We start from the raw sequence: 21,712 nt of genomic DNA, 5'->3' as shown, positions 1-21,712 counted from the left end.
CACCACGCTGACAGACACAGCAAACCTTCTTGCCACAGCTCGCATTGATGTGCCATCCTGGATGAGCTGCACTACCTGAGCCACTTGTGTGGGTTGTAGACTCCGTGTCATGATACCACTAGAGTGAAAGCACCGCCAGCATTCAAAAGTGACCAAAACATCAGCCAGGAAGCATAGGAACTGAGAAGTGGTCTGTGGTTATCACCTGCAGAACCACTCCTTTATTGGGGGTGTCTTGCTAATTGCCTATAATTTCCACCTGTTATCTATTTCATTTGCACAACAGCATGTGAAATTTATTGTCACTCAGTGTTGCTTCCTAAGTGGACAGTTTGATTTCACAGAAGTGCGATTGACTTAAGAGTTACATTGTGTTGTTTAAGTGTTCCCTTTATTTATTTGAGCAGTGTATATACTGTAACTTCTTTAGATGATAGAACTTTTTCTAAATGACCAAATATTACATACATTTACCTCAAAATCATTTAATTGGGGTGACTTAAAAAGTTGAGATGAGACATTACATTTTTAGATGAACAAGAGTAGCGGCAGGCCAAGAAAGTTTTAAAAAAATGTATTAATAAAAAGCATATATATTAATTGTCATCTTTATTCACAGTTAAATAATCTCTTAGGAAAAAGAATGGTGGTTTTGCTACTGATTGCAGGTCATTTTTATATAAAATGGTTGACCTAAAACATATGCTTAACTTTGACTTGTGTCCTTTTCTAAATCATGTCTTAACCCAGAGGGGATATCAACTTTAACCGTGAGGACTGGACACCATCACCAGTTTTCAACATCAGTAATCATTCATATTTTATAGCCGAACATTATACTTTCCCGGTTTAAATATACAATTATTCATTACGAGTACATTCAGTTATTCCCATGTATTACTTGTCCCCAACTGGCCTCATTCATTAATATGCCTTAGGAATAACACAGAACAATGACATTAGCATATAACTCTGGGTAAGAGACGAGCCAAATCTGAACCGGCACTTTATCCCAATATTGTGCAATATATGGGAAATAAGAGTACAATTTCAGGCGCAGCCTTGGTCATAGTAAATGAGAGCCTAATGTGACTCCTATACATGTCACAGTTGGTGTTAGTCTACCAAATGTGTAAATTCAAGTGCAGATAGCTGTTTGTAAATGATGATGTGATATGAAGCACAACCATAGGACGACAGAGCAGAGGCCTCAATTTGACCCAGTCATTGATATCCAGTACCCTTTCTTCATGTTTGGTTAACTTGAAAAAAAGCAGCCCCACATTGCAATAACATTGTGATTTCACTGCAAGTACATAATTACTATATATACACACATATTGACCAATTACAGACTATGTACCTACATATTAACATAGCATTCTTTGGTATGTAATATTGATACATCGAAACAGGTGTGAATTGTTATAATTGTTGATTAACCACTGTACATTAGATCTTAAGTGAAATGTGTCATCACAGTCATAGTTCACTTCATTAACCATTTTAACTTAGGCGCTGCATGGAGGGGATTATAAAAAACAAAAAAACTAAGTATTGAATGTGAGGCATTGAGGAATCATCACCGGTCCAGTAACTAAACAGTTAAAAGAGCACCGGCTTGTTTTGCTGCTATCAGCACTTGCTTCATTTCAAGTAGATTAATGATCATCAATAATATATGAAGACTTTTCAATAACTCCAGTTGATCAGACAAATTGATCAGATGAAAGTGAAGGCAGGTAGTGAGATGGCAGTAGTTGATGTCTTTATCTGATGCCAGACCAGCTGTGAAGGTAGGAGGTCCATCCTGAGCCTTTAGCTCCTCCCACCTCCTCCTCACCTGAAGCAAAAAGAGACCGGTTCAGAGACACAGGTAGGACAACTAGATTCAGCCACGGGCCAATTTTTTCTTGAGCGGATGGTCAGGGGGCCGGAAACATAATTACAAATAATTAGTAGACAGCAAATTGATTGCAAGAAGCCCAGACAGATATAATATTGGCCGTGGATAAGGAGCTTTCGCCCTGCCTGCCTCTTCTGGAAACCTCTTTCTTAAAGCCAAGGATCCGGATCACGTTCTGAACATGTGTGACTTTACACACACATACATTTTTCTAAGGTTGCTGCTGCTGCTGCTCCCCCCCCCCCTTCACATTTCACTCTTCTGAACCATGATGATATAGCCCATGTCTCCTTTCTGAACAGTTTTAATAAAAACCCTGCAGCGATTTGAACGTACATTCCAGAACATATATTATAAAGGCTACAACCATCTCGGTCTGTCTGTTGCAATGGGTATTGCAATTGCACAAGCAGGACTCAGTCCCTACACTTTGGATAAAAAACATTTAGCATTTTGTGTGATGTAGGCTAATCTTTATAGATGCTGCCATATCGTAGTTCCTGAAAAAAAAGAACCCTACTTGACGGCCTGTCTGCCTTTTGCGCAGCTTAGGAAATGATTTCAATGATGATGAAAAAAAAGAACCCTACTTGACGGCCTGTCTGCCTTCTGCGCAGCTTAGGAAATGTTTTCAATGATGATGAAAAAAAAGAACCCTACTTGACGGCCTGTCTGCCTTCTGCGCAGCTTAGGAAATGTTTTCAATGATGATGAAAAAAAAGAACCCTACTTGACGGCCTGTCTGCCTTCTGCGCAGCTTAGGAAATGTTTTCAATGATGATGAAAAAAAAGAACCCTACTTGACGGCCTGTCTGCCTTCTGCGCAGCTTAGGAAATGTTTTCAATGATGATGAAAAAAAAAAAACCCTAAAGCTTAGGAAATGTTTTCAATGATGATGAAAAAGAACCCTACTTGACGGCCTGTCTGCCTTCTGCGCAGCTTAGGAAATGTTTTCAATGATGATGAAAAAAGAACCCTACTTGAAGCTTAGGAAATGTTTTCAATGATGATGAAAAAAAAGAACCCTACTTGACGGCCTGTCTGCCTTCTGCGCAGCTTAGGAAATGTTTTCAATGATGATGAAAAAAAAGAACCCTACTTGACGGCCTGTCTGCCTTTTGCGCAGCTTAGGAAATGATTTCAATGATGATGAAAAAAAAGAACCCTACTTGACGGCCTGTCTGCCTTCTGCGCAGCTTAGGAAATGATTTCAATGATGATGAAAAAAAAGAACCCTACTTGACGGCCTGTCTGCCTTTTGCGCAGCTTAGGAAATGATTTCAATGATGATGAAAAAAAAGAACCCTACTTGACGGCCTGTCTGCCTTTTGCGCAGCTTAGGAAATGATTTCAATGATGATGAAAAAAAAGAACCCTACTTGACGGCCTGTCTGCCTTCTGCGCAGCTTAGGAAATGATTTCAATGATGATGAAAAAAAAGAACCCTACTTGACGGCCTGTCTGCCTTTTGCGCAGCTTAGGAAATGATTTCAATGATGATGAAAAAAAAGAACCCTACTTGACGGCCTGTCTGCCTTTTGCGCAGCTTAGGAAATGTTTTCAATGATGATGAAAAAAAAAACAAAAAAACAAAGGCAATCAAGGAGGAGAGGGGGGAGTGGCAGCAGAGCACCGCAACTCCATAGCTGATTGCCCACTCCGCTGCCTATGTAAAATGTGCAGAAATATCCATTTTTTTTTTGCCTGGGCAAATTGGGATACATAAACTCCTTATTTGTAGCCACTCCGTATAATATTTGCCTAAAACATAACAATTTCAATCCTTTGTATACAATAACATACACTGAGTGCATAAAACATTAGGAACACCTTTCTAATATTGAGTTTGCACCCGCTTTTCCCCTCAGAACAGCTTCAATTCATCGGGGCATCGACACTACAAGGTGTCGAAAGGATTCCACAAGAATGCTGGCCCATGTTGACTTCAATGCTTCCTAGAGTTGTGTCAAGTTGGCTGGATGTCCTTTGGGTGGTGGACCATTCTTGATACACATGGGAAACTGATGAGTGTGAAAATCCCAGCAGTGTTGCAGTTCTTGACACAAACCGGTGCACCTGGCACCTACTACCACACCTCGTTCAAAGACACTGAAAACTTTTGCCTTTCCTATTCACCCTCTGAATGACACTCAAGGCTTAAAAATCATTATTTACCCCGTCTCCTCCTCTTCATCTACACTGCTACAACACATCAAGCAGTACCGGAGCACCAAGTCTAGGACCAAAAGGCTTCTCGGCAACGTTTATCCCCAAGCCATAAGACTCCTGAACAGGTAATCAAATGGTTACCTGGACTATTAGCATTGTGTCCCACCCCACCCCCCAACCACTTTTTTACACTGCTGCTAATCTCTGTTTATCATCTATGCATAGTCACTTTAACTATACCTACATGTACATATTACCTCAATTAGCCCGACTAACCGGTGCCCCCGCACATTGACTCTGTACCGGTACCACCTGTATATAGCCTCTACTGTTATTTTCACGGTTGTTTTTATTTCTTTACTTATATATTGTTCACCTAATACCTATTTTTTTACTTACAAATTGCACTGTTGGTTAGAGCCTGTAAGTAAGCATTTCACTGTAGACCTGTCGTATTCAGTGCAAGTGACAAATAAACTTCATAGCTTTCACCTGGTCAGTCTATATCAATGTTTTGTACACTTTGGAACAGATTTGGAACAAATCACTTGGAGCTAATTTGCTGGGTATTTACAGTCTTACGTCCAACAATTCAAACATTTCTCAGCCAATAAAAAAATCAACCGCGGGGCACCAGTTGGGGTACCCAGCACTAAACATTCCAATGTTGAAGTACATAACATAGAGGTCTCTGCAACTTCACTCAACGTACTACTCACACAGAGATTGATGGGTGTGTGTGAGAGAGAGTGTATGTGTGTGTATGTACAGCGTGGGTGTCTGTGTATACAGTGTCTGTGTATACAATGTGTGTGTGAGTATGTACAGCGTGTGTGTGTGTTTGTCTGTATATACAGTGTGTGTGTGTGTGTGTGTGTGTGTGTGTGTGTGTTTGTCTGTGTATACAGTGTGTGTGTGTGTGTGTGTGTGTGTGTGTATACAGTGTGTGTGCGTGTGTATCCAGTGTGTGTACGTGTCTGTGTGTGTGTGTATACAGTATGTGTGTGTGTGTCTGTGTATACAGTATGTGTGTGTGTCTGTATGTGGGTGTGTCTGTGTATACAGTGTGTGTGTGTGTGTGTATACAGTGTGTGTGTCAAATCAAATCAAATTTTATTTGTCACATACACATGGTTAGCAGATGTTAATGCGAGTGTAGCGAAATGCTTGTGCTTCTAGTTCCGACAATGCAGTAATAACCAACAAGTAATCTAACTAACAATTCCAAAACTACTGTCTTATACACAGTGTAAGGGGATAAAGAATATGTACATAAGGATATATGAATGAGTGATGGTACGGGGCAGCATACAGTAGATGGTATCGAGTACAGTATATACATATGAGATGAGTATGTAGACAAAGTAAACAAAGTGGCATAGTTACAGTGGCTAGTGATACATGTATTACATAAGGATGCAGTCGATGATATAGAGTACATTATATACGTATGCATATGAGATGAATAATGTAGGGTAAGTAACATTATATAAGGTAGCATTGTTTAAAGTGGCTAGTGATATATTTACATAATTTCCCATCAATTCCCATTATTAAAGTGGCTGGAGTTGGGTCAGTGTCAATGTCAGTGTGTTGGCAGCAGCCACTCAATGTTAGTGGTGGCTGTTTAACAGTCTGATGGCCTTGAGATAGAAGCTGTTTTTCAGTCTCTCGGTCCCAGCTTTGATGCACCTGTACTGACCTCGCCTTCTGGATGATAGCGGGGTGAACAGGCAGTGGCTCGGGTGGTTGATGTACTTGATGATCTTTATGGCCTTCCTGTAACATCGGGTGGTGTAGGTGTCCTGGAGGGCAGGTAGTTTTCCCCCGGTGATGCGTTGTGCAGATTTCACTACCCTCTGGAGAGCCTTACGGTTGAGGGCGGAGCAGTTGCCGTACCAGGCGGTGATACAGCCCGCCAGGATGCTCTCGATTGTGCATCTGTAGAAGTTTGTGAGTGCTTTTGGTGACAAGCCGAATTTCTTCAGCCTCCTGAGGTTGAAGAGGCGCTGCTGCGCCTTCTTCACGACGCTGTCTGTGTGAGTGGATCAATTCAGTTTGTCTGTGATGTGTATGCCGAGGAACTTAAAACTTGCTACCCTCTCCACTACTGTTCCGTCGATGTGGATAGGGGGGTACTCCCTCTGCTGTTTCCTGAAGTCCACAATCATCTCCTTAGTTTTGTTGACGTTGAGTGTGAGGTTATTTTCCTGACACCACACTCCGAGGGCCCTCACCTCCTCCCTGTAGGCCGTCTCGTCGTTGTTGGTAATCAAGCCTACCACTGTTGTGTCGTCCGCAAACTTGATGATTGAGTTGGAGCGTGCGTGGCCACGCAGTCGTGGGTGAACAGGGAGTACAGGAGAGGGCTCAGAACGCACCCTTGTGGGGCCCCGTGTTGAGGATCAGCGGGGAGGAGATGTTGCCTACCCTCACCACCTGGGGGCGGCCCGTCAGGAAGTCCAGTACCCAGTTGCACAGGGCGGGGTCGAGACCCAGGGTCTCGAGCTTGATGACGAGCTTGGAGGGTACTATGGTGTTGAATGCCGAGCTGTAGTCGATGAACAGCATTCTCACATAGGTATTCCTCTTGTCCAGGTGGGTTAGGGCAGTGTGCAGTGTGGTTGAGATTGCATCGTCTGTGGACCTATTTGGGCGGTAAGCAAATTGGAGTGGGTCTAGGGTGTCAGGTAGGGTGGAGGTGATATGGTCCTTGACTAGTCTCTCAAAGCACTTCATGATGACGGAAGTGAGTGCTACGGGGTGGTAGTCGTTTAGCTCAGTTACCTTAGCTTTCTTGGGAACAGGAACAATGGTGGCCCTCTTGAAGCATGTGGGAACAGCAGACTGGTATAGGGATTGATTGAATATGTCCGTAAACACACCGGCCAGCTGGTTTGCGCATGCTCTGAGGGCGCGGCTGGGGATGCCGTCTGGGCCTGCAGCCTTGCGAGGGTTAACACGTTTAAATGTCTTACTCAGTGAAGGAGAGACCGCATGTTTTCGTTGCAGGCCGTGTCAGTGGCACTGTATTGTCCTCAAAGCGGGCAAAAAAGTTATTTAGTCTGCCTGGGAGCAAGACATCCTGGTCCGTGACTGGGCTGGGTTTCTTCTTGTAGTCCGTGATTGACTGTAGACCCTGCCACATGCCTCTTGTCTCTGAGCCGTTGAATTGAGATTCTACTTTGTCTCTGTACTGACGCTTAGCTTGTTTGATAGCCTTGCGGAGGGAATAGCTGCACTGTTTGTATTCGGTCATGTTACCAGACACCTTGCCCTGATTAAAAGCAGTGGTTCGCGCTTTCAGTTTCACTCGAATGCTGCCATCAATCCACGGTTTCTGGTTAGGGAATGTTTTTATCGTTGCTATGGGAACGACATCTTCAACGCACGTTCTAATGAACTCGCACACCGAATCAGCGTATTCGTCAATATTTTTATCTGACGCAATACGAAACATGTCCCAGTCCACGTGATGGAAGCAGTCTTGGAGTGTGGAGTCAGCTTGGTCAGACCAGCGTTGGACAGACCTCAGCGTGGGAGCCTCTTGTTTTAGTTTCTGTCTGTAGGCAGGGATCAACAAAATGGAGTCGTGGTCAGCTTTTCCGAAAGGGGCAGGGCCTTATATGCGTCGCGGAAGTTAGAGTAACAATGATCCAAGGTTTTACCACCCCTGGTTGCGCAATCGATATGCTGATAAAATTTAGGGAGTCTTGTTTTCAGATTAACTTTGTTAAAATCCCCAGCTACAATGAATGCAGCCTCCGGATAAATGGTTTCCAGTTTGCAAAGAGTTAAATAAAGTTCGTTCAGAGCCATCGATGTGTCTGCTTGGGGGGGGATATATACGGCTGTGATTATAATCGAAGAGAATTCTCTTGGTAGATAATGCGGTCTACATTTGATTGTGAGGAATTCTAAATCAGGTGAACAGAAGGATTTGAGTTCCTGTATGTTTCTTTCATCACACCATGTCTCGTTAGTCATGAGGCATACGCCCCCGCGTGTATGTGTGTGTGTGTGTGTGTGTGTGTATACAGTATGTGTGTTTCTGTGTGTGTGTGTGTGTGTGTGTGTATACAGTATGTGTGTGTGTATGTGGGTGTGTCTGTGTATACAGTGTGTGTGTATACAGTGTGTGTGTGTGTGTATGTGGGTGTGTATACAGTGTGTGTGTGTGTGTGTGTGTATACCTACCCATTGCGATAGCAGCCAGTTTATTCTTCTCCTCAGGGCTGAGTTGTAACATGGTGTGTATGACGGGGAGTAGAGCCCGTCTCTCGCTGCCTGACTGCAGGAAGATGAACTGCAGGAGGACATTCTTCAGATACTCCAGGTTGGCTACACTCTTCTCCCTCTCATGGTTACGCTCCAGACGACGCACCTCAGACTTCAACAGCTACAGAAAAAAGAACACCGACACAGTATGAATGCATGCGTGCGTGCGTGTGTGTGTGATTGAGTGAGTGTACATACATTGACCTGTTCCATCAGAACAGCGTTGGTAGCCTCGGTCTCATGCAGTAGCATGTTCATGTGTTCCATACTGCGTGTAGCTGTGGCCAACTTCTGACTTAACTCCTCTTTAGTCGGCTCCACCTGCCACACAAACGGCTCTGAAACCAATCACACAGACAAATGCTCCTTTAGCAGACAGGTGTATTCAAAGACACAGTATCTTAAATACATGTCTCTTGTGGGAACAAAACCAACTACAGTATGTATTAGAGGTCGACCGATTAATTGGAACGGACGATTAATTAGTCCCGATTTCAAGTTTTCATAACAATCGGAAATCGGTATTTTTGGGCACCGATTTTGCTCATTTAATTTTTTTTAATTCCTTTATTTAACTAGGCAAGTCAGTTAAGAACACATTCTTATTTTCAATGACGGCCTAGGAACGGTGGGTCAACTGCCTTGTTCAGGGGCAGAACAACAGATTTTCACCTTGTCAGCTCGGGGGATCCATTCTTGCAACCTTCCAGTTAACTAATCCAACGCTCTAACCACCTGCCTCTCATTACACTCCACGAGGAGACTGCCTGTTACACAAATGCAGTAGAAGCCAAGGTAAGTTGCTAGCTAGAATTAAACTTATCTTATAAAAAAAACAATCAATCGGTCATAATCACTAGTTATAACTACACGTGGTTGATGATATTACTAGTTTATCTAGCGTGTCCTGTGTTGCATATAATCGATGCAACGCTGGGGAATGATTTAACAAAAGCGCATTTTCGAAAAAAGCACAATCGTTGGACGACTGTACCTAACCATAAACACCAATGCCTTTCTTAAAATCATTATTTAAAATCATTACACAGAAGTATATATTTTTAAACCTGCATATTTAGCTAAAAGAAATCCAGGTTAGCAGGCAATATTAACCAGGTGAAATTGTGTCATTTCTCTTGCGTTCATTGCACGCAGAGTCAGGGTATATGCAACAGTTTGGGCAGTCTGGCTCATTGCGAACTAATTTGCCAGAATTTTACGTAATTATGACATAACATTGAAGGTTGTGCAATGTAACAAGAACATTTAGACTTATGGATGCCACCCGTTAGATAAATTACCGAACGGTTCCGTATTTCACTGAAATAATAAACCTCTTGTTTTTGAGATGATAGTTTCCGGATTCAACCATATCAATCTCGTATTTCTGTGTGTTATTATGTTATAATTAAGTCTATGATTTGACAGAGTAGTCTGACTGAATGATGGTAGGCACCAGCAGTCTCGTAAGCATTCATTCAAACAGCACTTTCGTGCGTTTTGCCAGCAGCTCTTCGTAAGCACAGCCATGTTTATGACTTCAAGCCTATCAGCCTAATGGCTGGTGTAACCGATGTGAAATGGCTAGCTAGTTAGCTGGGTGTGCGCTAATAGCGTTTCAAACGTCACTTGCTCTGAGACCTTGGAGTAGTTGTTCCCCTTGCTCTGCATAGGTAACGCTGCTTTTGTTGAGCGATGGGTAACGCTGCTTCGAGGGTGGCTGTTGTCGATGTGTTCCTGGTTCGAGCCCAGGTAGGGGCGAGGAGAGGGACGGAAGCTATACTGTTACACTGGCAATACTATAGTGCCTATAAGAACATCCAATAGTCAAAGGTATATGAAATACAAATCGTATAGAGAGAAATAGTCCTATAAATACTATATTAACTACAACCTAAAACCTCTTACATAGGAATATTGAAGACTCGTGTTTAAAGGAACCACCAGCTTTGATATGTTCTCATGTTCTGAGCAAGGAACTTAAACATTAGCTTTCTTACATGGCACATATTGCACTTTTACTTCTCCAACACTTTGTTTTTGCATTATTTAAACCAAATTGAACATGTTTCATTATTTATTTGAGGCTAAATGTATTTTTTAATGTATTATATTAAGTTAAAATAAGTGTTCATTCAGTATTGTTGTAACTGTCATTATAAAAAATAAAAAACGTTTTTATTTTATTTAACATTTTTAAAGTCGGCCGAGTAATCGGTATCGGCTTTTTTTGGTCCTCCAATAAATCGGTATCGGCATTGAAAAATCATAATTGGTCGACCTCTAGTATGTATCCATTGAAATCAAGCATGGACACAAACTCCTACCCTGTTTGGGGTCTGGGGAGGTGAGTAGATGCTCCAGTGAGGGTAGGGGTGTGTGTGGGAGGGACAGGGACTCTGTCTCAGTGGTCTCCATGCCCTCCCCCTCCTCTCTAGCCATGGACTGGAGGTCACTGAGGCCCAGCCCCCCCATCGCCCCCTGGTCCACAGACCGGCGGTCCACCACTGGCTTACGACTGGTCTGGACTGGAGCTGGACGGTGGAGAGAGAGTAAGACAACACATATCTAGCCGGGCAGAGTACAACACTGTAATTCCCTACTTCACCTTGAGAGGGTGCTGGTGTGAAATCAAGAAGCATACAGGGCTTAGATAAGTTCATGAACAGAGGATGATAAAAATAACTGCTGAAAAGGAGCGGACTTCATATTGGTAGGTGTATGTATCTGTGTGAGAGAGAGGTAGAGAAAGAAATAGGGTGGGTGTCTGATTGATGGACAGAGAGGGAGTATGAGAGATGTGTGGGTAAAACCACCTGCAGCCCACCCTGCTCTTCACACCCTAGAGAATACCCACAGTGGTGGAGTCACTCTGGAACCTCTTGACCCTAACTTGCACTTGAAGATTCAATCAAATCTTAAACCGTTTATGGTTCAGTGAAGATGAAGGAAGAGAGACAAGAAGCAGAAGTTATTTCTGATTATAAGAAGGGATCCAGCCTTGCAGTCTCCAGAAGTGCAACTGCGCCCAACTTTTGTGTTAGGGTGGCACTAACGACCAGGCTCTCCAGATGCCAGTGTGCTGGTGCTACCCAGAGGGGCGGGCAGAGCAGGGCTGGTTAAGGCTGGATGGGCTCTTTGTAGCCTTCACACTAACACCTGGCCAGGCTGAGATGAAGGAAGTCCCCTCTCACTCAGCTCTCTCATCTCTAAACAGCTGCACTACCACACTAGACGAGTAAGATGAAAAAGGTAGAGAGATAGATGGAGTGTGTGTTTACACCAAGTGGCTCCAGAGGGCCCCTGTGTGGAAGGTGATATAAGGTCTATCAGCTCTGCTCTCTCATGCTCAACTCACAACCCCTCTCTCTACCCTTCCCCTGGTCTCCATCCCCTTCTCACTCTCTGCTGGCTCTCGAACCCAACACTCACCCCCCCTCCTCTCTTTGCCTCTCCAGAACCGCACTCTATTCTTTCCCACTCTCAACCCAATCCTCAGCCTCTCTAGTCTTACCGGTCTGGCTCTGCAATGTGAATAGTTGGTTCTCCAGCCGGGTCATCTGGTTCTGCAGGGTCTCTACTGTAGTTCTGTGTTCGTCCTGAAGGTGGCGGATCTGCTCCCGGAACCCTGAGCGTTGGGCGTCGGCCTGGGAGGTAAGTTGACCCACCGTCTGGGCAAGCTCTGTCCGCAGCGACATACTCTCTGCCTGGAGAGACAGGAGTCTGGAGGAAGATAAAGGAGAGATGGGAAACATTAACCCACCGAGCTAAAGGCATGAGCTCTGGGAGCTAATACAAGTCTTCAGGCAAGGTTACTCCTCCACACACCGCTCTCTGAGTTCAGCCTCTTTAGTTACGGTCTCCTGCAGTATCTTGTTGTGTCGTTCCAGTAGTGTGTCGTGTTCCATCTGGAGCTGTTGGAACTCTGCAGTGCTCACCGCCAGACTCTGCTGACTGTCCTGCAGCTTGGCTTTATACTGGTCCACCATGGACTCCATCTGCTCTCTGTCACACACACACACATTATCATCATATAACACACATCAAATATGTCACCATATAACACACACACACACACACACACACACACACAGCATCTGTAGCTATACCTCTCCTGTCTGGTGGCGTGTCCGTCACTCTGGGCCGAACTCTTGTTCTTCTGCTGTTTGAGGACATTGTGAACTCTGACCTTATAGCTGTCAAACTCAGTAGTGACAAATGACAGCTCAGCCTGGAAACAGAATACACATCACACATTGATTGAAGTTGTAATGAATTAAAATGCTTAACAACCTGTTTGTAAGCACACATATTACGTGCTACCGGTATCTCTATTTTCACACTGAAGTGTAATTAGGTGTGTTTCTGCAGATCAGCAGCTATAAATATGACAGTGTATAGCAGGGGCAGGCAACTACATTCAGCATCGAGACAGTTTATGTCAGAGCAAATGGTCGCGGGGCTGGAACATACAGTGCCAAAGTGGAATTATGTTTTCGCAAATGTTTATAAATTAATAACAAATGAAAAACTGAAATGTCTTGAGTCAATAAGTATTCAAACCCTTTATTATGGCAAGTCTGAATAAATTCAGGAGTAGAAATTTGCTTAACAACACACAATAAGTTGCATGGACTCACTCTGTGTGCAATGATAGTGTTTAACATGATGTTTTAATGACTACCTCATCTGTGTACCCCACAAATACAGATAATTGTAAGGTCCCTCAATTTGGTACTGAATTTCAAACACAGGTTCAACCATAAAGACCAGGGAGGTTTTCCAATGCCTCACAAAGAAGGAGGGCACCTATTTGTAGATAAGCAAACATTTAAAAAGCAGGCATCGAATATCTCTGAGGACGGTGAAGTTATTAATGACACTTTGGATGGCTTATCAACACACCCAATCACTAGAAAGATAAAGGCCCCCTTCAACACTCAGTTGTTGGAGGAAGGAACCCGCTGAAGGATTTCACCATGAGGCCAATGGTGACTTTAAAACAGTTAGAGTTTAATGGATGTGATAGGAGAAAACTGAAGATGGATCAACAACATTGTAGTTACTCCACAATACTAACCTAATTGACAAAGTGAAAAAGAAGCCTGTACAGAATTTAAAAAATATATTTTCAAGCAAAGTGGTGGCTCCATAATGTGATGGGTTTGCTTGTAATAGTAAGGACTGGGGAGTTTTTCAGGATAAAAATAAACCAAATGGAGCTAAGAACAGGCAGAATCCTAGAGGAAAAAGGGGAGATGAATTCACCTTTCAGCAGGACAATAACCTAAAACACAAGGCCAAATCTACACTGGAGTTGCTTACCAAGAAGACAGTGAATCTTCCTCAGTGGCAGAGTTACAGCTGTGACTTAAATCTACATGAAAATCTTTGGAAAGACCTCAAGTATAATAATTATCAACAACCAATCTGACAGAGCTTGAATTATTTTGAAAATAATAAAATGGGCAAATGTTGCACAATCCAGGTGAGAAAGCTTTTAGAGAATTACCCAGAAATACACAGCTGTAATCACTGCCAAAGGTGCTTCTACAAAGTATTGACTCAGGGGAGTGAATACTTATGGAAATGAGATATTTAGATATTATGTCAATTAGATATTTAATTGTCAATAAATTAACAAACATGTCTAAAAACATGCTTTCACTTTAACATTATTGGGTTTTGTCTAGATAGGTGAGAGAAAAAAACATTTAAACCATTTTGAATTCAGGCAACAAAATGTGGAATAATTCAAGCGGTATAAATACTTTGTCGGCAATGTCATTATAATCCGGGTATCCTGAAAGGATATTGACCTCCTGGTTGTTCTTTAGAAGTGCTTTCCTCACCATCTTAAATAAGCATGCCCCGTTCATAAAATGTAGAACCAGGAACAGACATAGCCATTGGTTCTCTCCAGACCGGACTGCCCTTGACCATCACAAAAACATCCTGTGGCGTTCTGCATTAGCATCGAATAGCCCCTACGATATGCAACTTTTCAGGGAAGTTAGGAAAGCAAAGGCTAGCTTTTTCAAACAGAAATTTGCATCCTGTAGCACAAACTCCAAAAAGTTCTGGGACACTAAAGTCCATGGAGAATAAGAGCACCTCCTTCCAGCTGCCCACCTCACTGAGGCTAGAAAACACTGACACCACTGATAAATCCACGATAATTGAGAATTTCAATAAGCATTATTCTACGTCTGGCCGTGCTTTCCACCTGGCTACCCCAACCCCGGTCAACAGCCCTTCACCTTCCACAGCAACTGGCCCAAGCCTCCCCCATTTCTCCTTCACCCAAATCCAAACAGCTGGTGTTCTGAAAGAGCTGAAAAATCTGGACCCCTACAAATCAGCTAGTCTAGACAATCTGGACCCTCTCTTTCGAAAATTATCCGCCGCAATTGTTGCAACCCCTATTACGAGTCTGTTCAACCTCTCTTTCGTATCGTCTGAGATCCCCAAAGATTGTTAAGCTGCCAAGGTCATCCCCCTCTTCAAAGGGGAGACACTCTAGACCCAAACTGTTACAGACCGATATCTATCCTACCCTGCCTTTCTAAAGTCTTCGAAAGCCAAGTTAACAAACAGATCACCAACCATTTCGAATCCCACCGCACCTTCTCCGCTATCCAATCTGGTTTCCAAGCTGGTCATGTGTGCAACTCAGCCACGCTCAAGGTCCTAAATGATAGCATAACCACCATCGATAAAAGACAATACTGTGCAGCCATATTCATCGACCTGGCCAAGGCTTTCGACTCTGTCTATCACCTCATTCTTATCGGCAGACTCAACAGCCTTGGTTTCTGAAATGACTGCCTCGCCTGGTTCACCAACTACTTCTCAGATAGAGTTCAGTGTGTCAAATCGGAGGGCCTGTTGTCTGGGCCTCTGGCAGTCTATGGGGGTGCCACAGGGTTCAACTCTCGGCTGACTCTTTTCTCTGTATACATCAATGATGTCGCTCTTGCTGCTGGTGATTCTCTGATCCACCTCTACGCAGACGATACCATTCTGTATATATCTGGCCCTTCTTTGGACACTGTGCTACTAAACCTCCAAACAAGCTTCAATGCCATACAACATTCCTTCTGTAGCCTCCAACTGCTCTTAAATGCTAGTAAAACTAAATGCATGCTCTTCAACCGATCACTGCCCACACCCACCCGCCTGACTAGCATCACTACTCTGGAAGGTTCTGACTTAGAATATGTGGACAACTACAAATACCTAGCTGTCTGGTTACACTGGAAACTCTCCTTCCAGACTCACATTAACCATCTCCAATCCAAAATTAAATCTAGAATCGGCTTCCCATTTCGGAAACAAAGCATCCTTAACTCAAGCTGCTAAACATACCCTCGTAAAACTGACTATCCTACTGATCTTTGACTTTGGCGATGTCATTTACAAAATAGCCTCCAACACTCTACTCAGCAAATTGGATGCAGTCTATCACAGTGCCATCCGTTGTCACCAAAGCCCCATATACTACCCACCATTGCGACCTGTATGCTCTCGTTGGCTGGCCCTTGCGTCATATTCGTCGCCAAACCCACTGGCTCCAGGTCATCTATAAGTCTTTGCTAGGTAAAGCCCCGCCTTATCTCAGCTCACTGGTCACCATAGCAGCACCCACCCATAGCACACGCTCCAGCAGGTATATTTCACTGGTCATCCCCAAAGCCAATTCCTCCTTTGGCTGCCTTTCCTTCCATTTCTCTGCTGCCAATGACTGGAACTAATTGCAAAAAAAAATCACTGAAGCTGGAGACTCATATCTTGCTCACTAATTTTAAGCATCAGCTGTCAGAGCAGCTTACAGATAATTGCAGCTGTACATAGCCCATTTGTAAATAGCCCATCCAACTACCTCATCCCCATATTGTTATTTATTTTTTTGCTCCTTTGCACCCCAGTATCTCTACTTGCACATTCATCTTCTGCACATCCATCACTCCAGTGTTTAATTTCTCAATTGTAAATATTTCGGCATTATGGCCAATTTATTGCCTTATCTCCCTTATCCTACTACATTTGCACACACTGTATATAGACTTTTCTATTGTGTTATTGACTGTACGTTTGCTTATCTCATGTGTAACTCTGTTGTTGTTTGTGTCGCACTGCTGTGCTTTATCTTGGCCAGGTCGCAGTTGTAAATGAGAACTTGTTCTCAACTGGCCTATCTGGTTAAATAAAAGGTGAAATAAAATAAAAAATAATAAAATGTGTACACTGCAAATTGACCACAACTAAGCCCAAAAAGAGATTGCATTCAAAATGTTTTTGTTTTTTTAAACAATTTCATATCCTGATTACATTGAGACATGATCACGTCTATTTGTAAAAAAAAAAACATTTTGGGCCGAATTCCTGGTGATTTTACAGTCTCTTTTCTTCCGCAAACAAAACCCCCTTCCCCCAACCCCTGCTGTATAGTGTATGTGTGTATGTGTGTGTGAGTGAATGATAATATATTGTAATGAATAGTACAGTGTTAGTGTGTAGGTCCCAGAGGTAGACAACCCAGCAGCACTTCCTCTTCCGTGGAGCCAGACCGTAGCATTCATTATCACCCACTAGACCCCAGGGTAATAAGAAGATTTGGTTTCAACCATTTAGAAAAGCTGCACACTCAAACTCTACTGATGGGAAATCCATGAGCTAAAAGAGGGTATGGAGAGGGAGAGAGGAGAGTGGGAGAGGGGTTGAGCTAGGTCCAGACAGAGGTGGAGAGAGGGAGAGTGGTTGAGCTAGGTCCAGACAGAGGTGGAGAGAGGGAGAGAGGAGAGGGGTTGAGCTAGGTCCAGACAGAGGTGGAAAGAGGGAGAGAGGAGAGTGGGAGATGGGTTGAGCTAGGTCCAGACAGAGGTGGAGAGAGGGAGAGAGGAGAGTGGGAGATGGGTTGAGCTAGGTCCAGACAGAGGTGGAGAGAGGGAGAGAGGAGAGGGGTTGAGCTAGGTCCAGACAGAGGTGGAGAGAGGGAGAGAGGAGAGTGGGAGAGGGGTTGAGCTAGGTCCAGACAGAGGTGGAGAGAGGGAGAGAGGAGAGTGGGAGAGGGGTTGAGCTAGGTCCAGACAGAGGTGGAAAGAGGGAGAGAGGAGAGTGGGAGATGGGTTGAGCTAGGTCCAGACAGAGGTGGAAAGAGGGAGAGAGGAGAGTGGTTGAGCTAGGTCCAGACAGAGGTGGAGAGAGGGAGAGAGGGAGAGGGGTTGAGCTAGGTCCAGACAGAGGTGGAGAGAGGGAGAGAGGAGAGGGGTTGAGCTAGGACCAGACAGAGGTGGAGAGAGGGAGAGAGGAGAAGGGTTGAGCTAGGTCCAGACAGAGGTGGAAAGAGGGAGAGAGGAGAGTGGGAGAGGGGTTGAGCTATGTCCAGACAGAGGTGGAGAGAGGGAGAGAGGAGAGTGGGAGAGGGGTTGAGCTAGGTCCAGACAGAGGTGGAGAGAGGGAGAGAGGAGAGAGGAGAGAGGGAGAGGGGTTGAGCTAGGTCCAGACAGATGTGGAGAGAGGGAGGGAGGAGAGGGGTTGAGCTAGGTCCAGACAGAGGTGGAAAGAGGGAGAGAGGAGAGTGGGAGAGGGGTTGAGCTAGGTCCAGACAGAGGTGGAGAGAGAGAGAGAGAGGAGAGGGGTTGAGATAGGTCCAGACAGAGGTGGAAAGAGGGAGAGAGGAGAGTGGGAGATGGGTTCAGCTAGGTCCAGATAGAGGTGGAGAGAGGTTGAGCTAGGTCCAGACAGAGGTGGAGAGAGAGGAGAGTGGGAGAGGTGTTGAGCTAGGTCCAGACAGAGGTGGAGAGAGAGAGAGGAGAGTGGGAGAGTTATTGAGCTAGGTCCAGACAGAGGTGGAGAGAGGGCGAGAGGAGAATGGGAGAGGGGTTGAGCTAGGTCCGGACAGAGGTAGAGAAAGGGAGAGAGAGCGAGGAAGATGGGGGTTCAGGGTGGAAAGGGGGGGGAAGAGAGAGGTAGGAACAGAGAGAGAGGATGAGATGAGAGAGAGAAAAACCAAATGTGCGTACGTGCGTTTGTATGCGGGTATACCTGGGCAGTGTTGAACTCCTGCTGTAGTGAGGTCAGTCGGTGTTGCAGGGTGCTGCTTGTTCTCTGCTGTTGTTCCGTCAGAGTCCTCAGCTGCTCATGCAGCCGATGGCGCTCCCCAGACAGGTCACAGCACTGGATCTTACTGTTCTCTAGCTCCTGTTGGTGAGTCTCCAGTTCTCCCTTCAGAGAGGCCAGGGTCATCATCTGAGAGGCTTCCTGCACAAACACTACAATGTAAGTGTTTCTAAGGCAACACCAACGAGACTACTACAATGTATTAACGTAACATAACACTGTCAACACTCATTATAATACAGCAGTGACGTCACACACAGGGGAACACAGTAAGGGGAACGCAGTAAGGGAAACGCAGTAAGGGGAACGCAGTAAGGGGAACGCAGTAAGGGGAACGCAGTAAGGGGAACGCAGTAAGGGAAACGCAGTAAGGGAAACGCAGTAAGGGGAACGCAGTAAGGGGAACGCAGTAAGGGGAACGCAGTAAGGGAAACGCAGTAAGGGGAACGCAGTAAGGGGAACACAACACTGTGATCCCTGGAGTCTGACCTGCCGCTTGGCGTCCGCCAAATCTTTCTTGGTTTTCACCAGCAGCTGTTTCATCTTGGCGCCCTTGTCCTCCCCCTGGTCCAGCTGGGACTTCAGACCCTCTGGGGGATCACACAGGTTTCAGGAATTAAATAATACAGAAATGCATTGAAGGACATCATTGTAATGAATGAAACCCATTATAGAAACAAAGGATTTTGATCTACTGTGACCTGATTTAGTTCCGTTTTAATAGGTTAGTTGTAAGAGAACTATGTCAGTTGGGCAAATGGTAGTGATTGGTGTGATAACTGTCCTGTGTAGTTCAGTTGGTAGAGCATCCGGGGTTGTGGGTTCGATTCCCACAGGGGACCAGTACAAACAAATGTATTAAAATGTACACACTCGCTATGGGTAAGAGCGTCTGCTAAATGACTCAAATGTAGAAATGTCTGCGTACCAATCTCCTGGTTGAGTGTGTCTTCTTTCTGAATGTGTGTGTGTATCTGTGTTTTCAGCTCCTCCACACACACGTCCTTCTCTGACAGGTTGGTGTTGAGTTCTTTGACCAGGCGTTCATAGTCTGCCATCTCCATGTCCAACAACGAGCTCTGCTGGGCCTCCTGGACAAAAACACATTCACAACGGATACCCACTGCACCACACTGTGTGCACCACACTGTGTGCACCACAACATACACACACTGAATCATGTTTCTACACACATCTTAGTATGAGTAATGGGAAAGCAGCTTCCAGTGCTTGAGGGGAAAATGTTATTTTGACATTGTTCTAGAGTCAGCATTGTTTTGTAGGACTAGAGGCAACACAACTCTCAGTGTGGGTTTAGAAGGAAGGGCTTCACCAGCTCATGCTGTGTGTGTACCTTGCGTAGCTGCTCCAGCTCCCGTGCAGTCTGCTGAGACTGCTGCTTCTGTCTGCGGAGCTGAGCGGTCAACTCCTCTAACTCCTTCTGCAACGACGACAGCTCCTGGAGAGACAAACACAGTTAACATAGCACGCACACACACACACACACACACACACACACACACACACACACACGCACACACGCACACACGCACACACGCACACACGCACACAAGCACACAAGCACACACACCTTTGTCTTTTGTTCCTTCAGTAGTCTCTCAGCCTGATGGTCTCTGTTCAGGGTGTCTGTCTGCCTGTGCAGCTCTGCTGTCTGTCCTTCCATCTGTCTCACCGTGCTCCTCAGCGTCTCCATTCCAGTCATCAGGTCCTCTCTCTCCGACCACAGCTGCTCATACTGGACACACAGAACAACACACATTTAAGAAAACTTCACTCTATAGAGTTCTTGACAATCCCCAGTCCCCTTGGCCATATAAGCCAGCAAGGGATATAGAAGTCTTCAACATCTCTAACAAAAACATCCAGGGAAGTCTCAGACACTTTGTCTGTACTTCCAGTCTGCATTGTCCCAGGGGAGCTGTCAGCTCATACAGCCATGACCAGCATGTTCCTCAGTAGACACAACGCTACAACACCAGATGGAAGGAGACACTGCTTTATTTACATACACTCCATTACTTCACTAGAAAAACTATCAGGAGGAGGTGAGAATCATTACAAGTGGAATGGAAATAATTCACAAATGGACAGTTTATATTTGTACTGAGGGGTAATTGTCAGTCTAGTTGAGCATGCTGGAAGACTGAGCATGGTTTGTTTGTGGGCGTGTGTGTGTGTGTGTGTGTGTGTGTGTGTGTGTGTGTGTGTGTGTGTGTGTGTGTGTGTGTGTGTGTGTGTGTGTGTGTGTGTGTGTGTGTGTGTGTGTGTGACCTGTTGTACGGCGGTGTTGAGTCGTACGGTCAGCTCGGAGATCTGTTTCTCAGCTCCCTCCACCTTCTCTCTCTCCTTATCCAGCTGCTCTGTCTGTCTGTCGTAGTCCAACTGTAAGTTCTGTAAAACACACACAAATGTCATATTAAACACATTCATTATTGAGTAGGTATCGAGGCATTCAGTTTAATGCAGAATAACACATACTATATCAAGCTGCCTGTTCTACACAGTGACATTCAACCATTCAGGTTTGGGACAGAACTCTCATTAAACTGGGCAGAGTGATTTGATCTCTAATGGCTTACAAAGCCAAATCATAAAGACAACCGTATGAACCCATTTAATGTGGCTGTTGTGCATTACTAACTGAAACAAACAGAAAGCTCCTTATTGAGCACACACACTTAGCAATAGCAGCCCTGGCCAACAATCTAGGGAAAATGCCACATCATTATTTGCATGAACAATCTCTTCAGATTTGTACCAACAGCTTATTAATAAGCAATTCACTATTGGTGTCTGTGTTATTCATTCCGTATGAGGTAGAGACGCAGTGAGGGGTCAGGGCTCGGTATCAGGGGTGATGTTTCCCCTACCAATACATAGGGGTCAGGGCTCGGTATCAGGGGTGATGTTTCCCCTACCAATACATAGGGGTCAGGGCTCGGTATCAGGGGTGATGTTTCCCCTACCAATACATAGGGGTCAGGGCTCGGTATCAGGGGTGATGTTTTCCCTACCAATACATAGGGGTCAGGGCTCGGTATCAGGGGTGATGTTTTCCCTACCAATACACAAGGGTCAGGGCTCGGTATCAGGGGTGATGTTTTCCCTACCAATACATAGGGGTCAGGGCTCGGTATCAGGGGTGATGTTTTCCCTACCAATACATAGGGGTCAGGGCTCGGTATCAGGGGTGATGTTTCCCCTACCAATACATA

The 21,712-nt window shown here is 44.8% G+C and overlaps 1 protein-coding gene across 4 annotated transcripts in view; it reads right to left on the bottom strand.

Moving 5' to 3' along the window:
- Nucleotides 1-364: 364 nt before the first annotated feature.
- Nucleotides 365-21,712, bottom strand: part of LOC118378431 (GRIP and coiled-coil domain-containing protein 2-like) — a 59,856-nt gene continuing 38,508 nt past the window's right edge. For 3 of the 4 annotated variants that reach the window (XM_052522437.1, XM_052522439.1, XM_035765408.2), the window contains exons 11-23: nt 20,769-20,888; nt 20,068-20,232; nt 19,831-19,935; nt 19,405-19,567; nt 18,966-19,066; nt 18,402-18,617; nt 12,464-12,585; nt 12,183-12,359; nt 11,869-12,077; nt 10,682-10,888; nt 8,553-8,692; nt 8,274-8,475; nt 365-1,843 (exon numbers count right to left, since the gene is read on the bottom strand). In XM_052522437.1, the coding sequence (XP_052378397.1) occupies nt 1,770-1,843; nt 8,274-8,475; nt 8,553-8,692; nt 10,682-10,888; nt 11,869-12,077; nt 12,183-12,359; nt 12,464-12,585; nt 18,402-18,617; nt 18,966-19,066; nt 19,405-19,567; nt 19,831-19,935; nt 20,068-20,232; nt 20,769-20,888 (2,001 nt within the window). In that variant the 3' untranslated portion in view covers nt 365-1,769. The remainder of the gene's footprint in view (nt 1,844-8,273; nt 8,476-8,552; nt 8,693-10,681; nt 10,889-11,868; nt 12,078-12,182; nt 12,360-12,463; nt 12,586-18,401; nt 18,618-18,965; nt 19,067-19,404; nt 19,568-19,830; nt 19,936-20,067; nt 20,233-20,768; nt 20,889-21,712) is intronic. The other variant, XM_052522438.1, reaches the window with a different exon arrangement.

This window comes from Oncorhynchus keta, chromosome 7 (assembly GCF_023373465.1).
Source record: "Oncorhynchus keta strain PuntledgeMale-10-30-2019 chromosome 7, Oket_V2, whole genome shotgun sequence".
NCBI classification, from domain to species: domain Eukaryota; kingdom Metazoa; phylum Chordata; class Actinopteri; order Salmoniformes; family Salmonidae; genus Oncorhynchus; species Oncorhynchus keta.
Note: the sequence above shows the minus strand (reverse complement) of the source record. Positions and strands in the feature narration are given on the sequence as shown.